Here is an 8600-nt window from a genome sequence, read left to right on the forward strand (position 1 = left end):
CACATATCTTCACTAAAACATTTTGAAATAACAAAGCAAACAGAAGTGTAGCCTGTAGACTTCAGGTCTCTTTAACCGCCACAGTTTGCCAACATTTTTTAATCATTAAAGAAATTGGGGAAAATATTTACACCCTGCTTCAATTCTATGTTATTACTGATGAGAACTTATTGAGCTTCTGGGGCAGAATTTGAAAAGAGCGGTACATAAATGATTGCCGTCAAACATCACATATCTAAAGCAATGTTGCAAAGAAGGAGGGAAGTTTCTCCAAAAAAGGTGTGAGAGACCTGACCTTAACCCTACTGAACATCTCTGGGATGAATTGGAACGCTGAATGTTAGGACTTTTAGAAAGCCTTCCCAGAAGAGAGGCTGTTATAGGCACAAAATAGCCTTACCATGTAGCCTTGTCATCACCTACAGTCGTGTGCAAATGTTTAGAAGCTCACCAAACCAATTGTATGTTCCAATTAATCAGTGCTAAGTAGTTACAGGTATTCAAATCAACAAAATAGCAAGGGTGCCCAAATTTATGCATTTATGATACGACTGTAGCTATTGCTGATTCAAGCTATTGCTGTGAACATTGACCGTCTTATCTTTGTGTTTGTGAGTCATTGTTGTTCATATGTGTTAATGTTGTTGTCATGTGCGAGCTATAAGATGTTGCTATGCCCAGATGTTATGTTTTGTTTATTACATAAGGTTTCTATGTCATAGTCATGTTTAGGTTTTATGTTAAATGTAAGTTTTATTTTGTTTGATGTTTGAGGTTCTACTTTGAGGTGATAACATTAACTTAGCAGTCTTTTTTTTTTTTAAATACAAATAAATACACAAACCCTTCACTAAAGCTAAATGTAGTAATTTATTACATGTAATTTATGTGATTTTTTTTATCTTGAAACAAGGTGACTTCTTATTCCTGCCAGGAGCAAATTAATAATAAAATGCTATTACAAATATTCCATATTTTGTAAATCTACTTGCATGCACATGAGGCAAAGGCCTGATACTGGTATTGACAACAGTGACACTAAATTAAATTGTTCTTACTTTTCTACACTGAACTTACTCTCAATGTATGCGAGTTGAATCATGGTTTATTTCTATCATTTGTACATTCTGCTGTTTAAAAAACACAACTCTGCTTTAAAATAAGTTCATTTTGAGTTGCTTTCACTTTCTTTTTTTTTTGACTGTATATATTATTTATGATAAGTGTAAAACCTACACTATATAAAGTAGCTCAGTTCACGTGGCATATGAGATGATGGAGCTGTTATTCCCACTCCTGCTTTTGTTTTTCCTTATTTTTTATTCTTATATTATTTTATTCTTCCTTACTGCAAAAGTTTTTTTGTATATTTATTAAAATATAATCACTTTTACATTTAATGACTGGTGACAAATTCCTGGATATTTGTTGTCTATTTCTGACAGAATGTGGTGAGGATCGTTGGCCCAAAATATGATTTTATTAATCCACTTATTCAACATAACACAAGTTCATTTAATAGAGACAGAAGGTTTTAAATCCTTATTAAAATAGGGAAGTACTTTAACTGTCTTTTTACATGCTGTTTTACAGAGAGATTAATTAACATTATTTCTCATCTGCAGTCAGTTTAGATGCACAAACTGACACTTGCTGTGTTTTTGCTTAATCTACAAAATTATTAATCTGAAAATACTATGGAATTTAAATACACAACACAAACCTTGTTCACTTACCTCATGGTCTGGTGAAAGTAAATAAAGAGTTCCAGACCTGTTCTCTCTGTGTAAAGTACAATTCATCTCTACTCTCTGTCCTCACTGGGCTACACTTACCTTCAGAAAACAACAAGCTTTTTCTACCATTTTGTTTATTCTCTGTTACATGCTGCAATTACGATCTTCATCTGTCAATCTAACTTATTATATAATTATTTATTCTTTTCCGGTTTTCTTTGTTGTAATTTTTTTGCCTTTAACTATTAGCTCTAAGCTACATGCTCAGTCGCATGCACTCTTCTGTACAGATCAACAGCACCGAACTTAGCAATTAGGCTAACTTGGATTATTCTAGAGAACCTAGTGGAAATATGTTTTTTTTTTTAGATAATATAAGGTAAAAACTGTAAAAAGGACTCACTGACTTAAGTCTGAATAGACTTACAAACAAGAATATAATGGATTTCTCCCCCCCCCCCCCCCCCCATGAAGACATGATGAGACAAGATAAGTTAAGATAAGATCGACTTTATTGATACTCCAGTGGGGACATATATAAGTATAAAATATCTATAAAATATCACTGTAATGCAGTGTTATAAAGTCTGACAGCCACTTTTTTGAATGACCAGTAGTACTTTAACTACGTTTTTCTAGACATTTTAAGATATTTATGGACCTTGGCCCAAATATAATTAATTTGATGTGTTTTATTTACATACATCTTTTGCAATTTAGTCATTATAAATATAATAATGTCTTATAATGGTGAAAGACTGTATGCTACTGATGTATGGTGACCAGCTCGACACATGCTTCCTCCTCACACTTCCTTCTATGGCAAAAACATTCAGTAATTCAGTTCAATTCAATACAGGTTTATTTGTATAGCGCTTTTTACAATTGACATTGTCTCAAAGCAGCTTTACAGAACATAATCATAGAACAAAATGTTATTATAAAGAATAATATAAAGAGTAATAGAATACCAAATTCAAATGTGTTTGTATTTATCCCCAATGAGTCTGAGGTGACCAGAGCACCAGAGAGTCATACTGCACAACAGGATTAAACCATTCTTAGCTTATCCTGTAACACACAAAGCAATTGTTTTATTCTTTTATTAATTGTTTTTTTATAGCCAACAAAGTAAAACACTGTGTTTCCAAAATATTAGAGCTGTTGTTTAGTGATTTGATTCTGACTGATAACGACATATCTAGAGGAGATGTGAGTAACTGAAACTAGGGGCTCAGGAACTGGGCAGTGCTGATGTTAAACTGAGACGGACACTTCTTCAGTGTGAGACGTGTTTCACTTTTTCTGATAGACGGCAGGACTTTTGGGAATTTTTAACCACTTTAGCACAACTTTTTAGATTGGTGGGTTTGAAACAGGGCAAAGCAAAACATGTTTCTCATTTTTATCATGTATCTGATTTCAGGTAAGATATTTTACTTTTATTAGAAAGTCTGTAGTTCATAGTTCTGTTTCTGTTCAATTTTAGATTCAGTCATTCAGTAGGTTAGATTTTATGAGCGTTAAATTTTGTATAATGCACCATGTTTTAGATCAAGAGAGTCTACAAGAGGAAATGTATTTTGTTTTGCAGGTCAAGTTGGCTGTGACGAAGGTGGTAAAGTCAAAGGATATGAAGGAGGAAGTGTCATTATCATTTATAAATACCATTCTCTAGAGCACAGCAATCACACAAAATACATTTGTAAGGTCAACAACGGGACTTGTGAAAACATCCTTTCTCAAACAGAGGAAAAATGGAATCTTAAAGAAAAATATTTGGGTGTAGATGACAATCGAGCTGGAGTTTATAGCGTTCTCATTAGAAATTTAAGCCAGGAGGATGGAGGAAGTTACATATGTGGAGTGAAAAATCAAGAAGAAAAGACGTTAAAACTGGAGCTGGATGTGGAAAATGGTGAGATTCTAAATTATTATTGCACGGTGCTGTTAGCTTCTGGATTGTGATTGGTTATTAGTTTTTGATTAACTTTCTATAACAGCAGCTCTGACAGAAGTGCAGCTGCACATCACAGGTTTATATAAATATGCATGTTCTAATACTTTATCATTCATGTAGTAACAACTAATTAATGCTTGAAACAAAGTGATTTAAACAAATTAATTGTTGATATGTTGAAGGCATCTGCATTGGCAGTGACGTTCACATGTTTGTGAAGTTTTTGCAATTGCTTAGTTTCCTGTCAAGTGCTAGTTTATATTTTTATTACAGTTTACAGCATTAAATGTAACTATGAAAGGAGATGTATTGCTTTGCTTCGGGCAGAGAATGGGGTGTCTTTACAGGGATACAATCCAGACCCAGATGCTGTCCCCCTAGTGTACAGGCAGGGAATAGTCCAGTCCATTATAATCCATTCTGTTCCTGTACCAGCTTGCACCTTAAATATTTACTGATGAGAAACTTCATATTTACTGATAGAGTTTTTTAATACCTTAACCAAACTGCTGATATTTACCAAATAAGGAAAACTTATTAATTTGCAACTGTTTTTTTTTTTTTTTCAGTGACAGGACTGAATTATGGAAAGTCTCTTTCACTCACGACTCATCCTGGAGACAACATAAGCTTCAGCTGTATGTATCCCCAAAGGCATGAAAAGGACCTAAAATATATGTACAGAGTGACCAATCAGAGCATAGAAGCCATTATATACACTTATACAGGACATGAAGAGAAATACAGGCACAAGCTTTACGTCTCCTCAAAGGATGAAGTCCTCAATATGAGCATCAGCAATGTGACAGTGGATGATGGGGGACTTTATCTGTGTGGAGTTTCAAATGTTGAGCATTCATATGTGTCTATATACAGTGAAATGCAACTATATGTTACAGGTGAGAATCCAGTATTATGAAAATATTTATGAAATAAAATGTAATTTTATTGAATGTATTGTTTGGGACCAAAAACTGCAGTTAATTATCTAGAGACACAGTGTGACAGGAGAGTAGCTGTGTAAATTGGCATGTGAAAAGAATAAATTTATAATATTTCTCATGCATCTACAAATGGATTTGAATCACATGGATTTATTGATTATTGAGTTGTTAATGGTTGTGTTTTCTTTCTATAAATGTTTTATGGTCTCAGGTAAAGAGTGCTATAGAAGTCACATGGGAACCAACAAATAGTCAGATACGAAGCCCAAGGCACAAAACAAGGTCACGTCCATTAATAGGAGTGTGAACTGGGCGTTCTCGCTGTATGATGCTTTTACATTTATGTTTATTCATTATGTAACTGCTTCACCCTAGTTAGCATTCATGTGGTTTATGGGGAATTGTAGTTAAATAAGATCGTTAGATAAAAAATAATGATGGCTGAAGTGATGGGACTAGTCATAATTCCATCAGTTTGCGGAGGAATAAATAATCCCTTATAAACGCTTAGACTCGGTGTCATGCGGCGTCCCTCACCGGGATACGGATACGGAAGGAAACAGACAAGTACGCAGGATAGCTTCAAATGATAGGGGTTTAATATATAAGGAAGACACCACACAAAGGACTAAACGTAACTAGACACTTAACATACACTAATGAATCCACGCCGCCATCCGCAACATGGCTCACATATATACACACAAGTCAATCACTCGATGGGGAACAGGTGTGGAGACAGGGAGGAGCAGACGAAGGCGGGGCAGACACGTGACAATAACAACAACAACCGCACGTGTTCAAAAGTCCGCGCTGATCCCTGACACTCAGGCTTTTGGTCCCAAAAGTAAATAGACATATACAGTTACTGTAGCAATTCCTCATTAATCTCTGTCTTTTATTTAATGACACCTGAATGGACACTAAGGACATCCAACAAATGCAAACATACAATGTAAGACCCAGATTTCTACAAACTTACTGTACGTATTTTCATGCTGTGCTCACAGTCAGATTCAGGTCTGTTTTTGTCTTTCTGCGTCCTGTAGCTTTAAGTTCTTCAGTCGTAACCATCATTTTGTACGTCGGTGTGGCTCTGCTGCTGATCATAGGATCTGTGCTGATCTTCTGCAAAATGTGGGACATAAAGACAAAAGGTAATATTTTGTACACAAAAACAAATAATTTTTTTTCCTTGCCATTTTGACATTTCTTTTAATTAAGCACTTATTTCTTACTCATAGAACAAGACAATTTTAACCTGATTAAAAATACAGACACAAACCATTATTATGTCTTCTGTAACAACGAGCAGGATACAGAGACATTTTATAAACCGGCATTTAGGGGCGGTGTGGTGATTTTAACATGTAACTGTGTGCTGATAGGTGACTCCTCACCAGCTGACAGAGGAAACCCAAAGAACACAGAGGTCAGTACAAATGTTTTTTGAGGGCTTGTTAAGAGACAGGATGGATTAATGGATGGATGGATGGATGGATGGATGGATGGACTGATGGATTTGCTTGTTTGCTTATTGACTGATTGACTAATTGATTGTGTGTCCACACAGTAAACTCCACACTGCATACTCTATAAAAGTATGAATTTATAAGCTACTAATCTCTCACTCTGTTTCTACTGTTTATGCCACCGATCAGAAACCCCAGACTCTGATGGCTCTCAGTGCAGCTGGTAAAAGTGACACTTCATCTCCAGACACTGATGATCAAGATTACTACTCCATGCTCACACTTTAAATGTTGTAATCATTAAATTTAGTAATAATCATCATTGTGTGCACATGCCCAGGATTTACCCACTAACCCCTCTGATTTACCCCCACCCCTTTAATTTACCAACTAACCCCTCTGATTTACCCCAAGCCCTTTAATTTACCAATCAACCCTTCTGATTTACCACTACCCATTTAATTTAACCACTAATCCCTCTGATTTACCCCTACCCCTTTAATTTACCCACTAACCCCTCTGATTTACCCCTATCCCTTTAATTTACCCACTAACCCCTCTGATATACCCCTACCCCTTTAATTTACTCATCAACCCCTCTGATTTACCCCTTCCCCTTTAATTTACTCACTAACCTCTCTGATTTACCCCTACCCCATCAATATACCCATCAACCCCTCTGATTTATCCCTACCCCTTTAATTTACCCACTAACCCCTCTGATTTACCCCTACCCCTTTAATTTACCCACTAACCCCTCTGATTGACCCCCACCCCATTAATTTACCCATCAACCCCTCTGATTTACCCCTACCCCTTTAATTTACCCACTTACCCCTCTGATTTACCCCACCCCTTTAATTTACCCACTAACCCCTCTGATTTACCCCACCCCTTTAATTTACCCATCAACCCCTCTGATTTACCCCCACCCCTTTAATTTACCAACTAACCCCTCTGATTTACCCCAAGCCCTTTAATTTACCCATCAACCCTTCTGATTTACCACTACCCATTTAATTTAACCACTAACCCCTCTGATTTACCCCTACTCCTTTAATTTACCGCATCCCTTTAATTTACCCACTTACCCCTCTGATTTACCCCTACCCCTTTAATTTACCCACTAACCCCTCTGATATACCCCTACCCCTTTAATTTACTCATCAACCCCTCTGATTTACCCCTTCCCCTTTAATTTACCCACTAACCTCTCTGATTTACCCCTACCCCATTAATATACCCATCAACCCCTCTGATTTATCCCTACCCCTTTAATTTACCCACTAACCCCTCTGATTGACCCCTACCCCTTTAATTTACCCACTAATCCTCTGATTTGTCTGATGGTTCCTAACATGCACTTTATCCACAAACCAATAACATCACATGAATTATCATGATAACTGTGTGATTAAACAATGTTATGACATTTCCTAATAAATTTCTGAATTAGAGGAAGTGGGTGAAAAGGTACAAGTCTGTTCTACTTTCTGTAACTTTTATGTTCACTCTTTTAAACTATCAGTACAGTGAGATAAATAATGAACGCTACAACATATAATTCTGTTCTTTAAATGAATTAACACATCAGACAGCTTTATAGTCTGTAAAAAGATGATTCATTTTCAGACAGTTTCCTTGCAGCTAGTGAAGTCTGATTAAATGCAGGTTATGTGCTGTTTCACTCTGACTGTTACAGTCTATCACCCACATGACTTCCTGCAGCTTGTGTAAAATGCAGAAGCAAGAGTATAAGAATGCTATTAAAAACAGGATCTTATTAGTAATGTTTTAGCATTATTTCCCTTGTTATCTGCTTTTCAGCTGCTTTTTTATATTTTAACAGAATTTTATAAATCTCTTGATAGCAAAACACCTTCAGACACAGAGGTTTCTGTTATATGTGTTTATTATCTAATTCTTTAGCCTTTTACCTTTTTAGGTTCCATCTATCAGTAGGGAACAAAAATAACCCCTAAAATCATTTTAGCTTTTGTTTAGCATTATTTTCATTAACTTTGCTGGTACATATTTATTATTTTTATTTTTCTGCAAGTTTTACATTGTTAATCTAACATGACCCATGTTCAGTTTCCTGAGAGTTTCCTGCAGGTTCTCTGTAGGTGGGTTAGGAAGATTAATTGCCTCTTGGTTTGGGTGTGTGTATGTGGTGAACTGTGAGGGACTGCAGACACATTCAGTGTTTTCTCACCTGACATTAGTGTTTGTGGGACAGCCATCAGACCCACTGTGACCCTGATCAGGATAAAGAACTAACTGAAAGGGACTGAGTGAAAATGTTCAGAGTCCTATTTCATTTTGCTATTTGCCTTTATTACTATGTCTACTGTTTGATTATTTTCTTCTTTGTTTTATTTCATATTATAATCAACTGTATTTAAATACAAATATGTCAGAATGTGCTATATAAATAAAGACTATTATTATTATTATTATTATTATTATTATTTATTCATTCATTTTC

General features: G+C 35.7%; 1 protein-coding gene across 1 annotated transcript; it reads left to right on the forward strand.

Annotated features, from left to right (window-relative positions):
- Positions 1-3071: 3071 nt before the first annotated feature.
- LOC132839529 (polymeric immunoglobulin receptor-like) lies at positions 3072-6432 on the forward strand. The gene is made up of 7 exons (XM_060860559.1): positions 3072-3162; positions 3331-3654; positions 4266-4595; positions 5569-5595; positions 5690-5797; positions 6029-6072; positions 6302-6432. Exons 1-7 carry the CDS (start codon positions 3129-3131, stop codon positions 6398-6400), a joined length of 966 nt encoding a protein of 321 aa, XP_060716542.1. The 5' UTR covers positions 3072-3128; the 3' UTR covers positions 6401-6432.
- Positions 6433-8600: the final 2168 nt, after the last annotated feature.

This window comes from Tachysurus vachellii, chromosome 24, assembly GCF_030014155.1.
Source record: "Tachysurus vachellii isolate PV-2020 chromosome 24, HZAU_Pvac_v1, whole genome shotgun sequence".
NCBI classification, from domain to species: Eukaryota; Metazoa; Chordata; class Actinopteri; order Siluriformes; family Bagridae; genus Tachysurus; species Tachysurus vachellii.

What these genes read in the sequence shown, in the direction of transcription:
- LOC132839529 (XM_060860559.1), top strand. Translation starts at nt 3,129, where the DNA reads ATGTTTCTCATTTTTATCATGTATCTGATTTCAG. An exon ending in TATCATGTATCTGATTTCAG is followed by an intron (nt 3,163 to 3,330) that starts GTAAGATATTTT and finishes TTTGTTTTGCAG; the next exon opens with GTCAAGTTGGCTGTGACGAA. An exon ending in AACAAATGCAAACATACAAT is followed by an intron (nt 5,596 to 5,689) that starts GTAAGACCCAGA and finishes TGCGTCCTGTAG; the next exon opens with CTTTAAGTTCTTCAGTCGTA.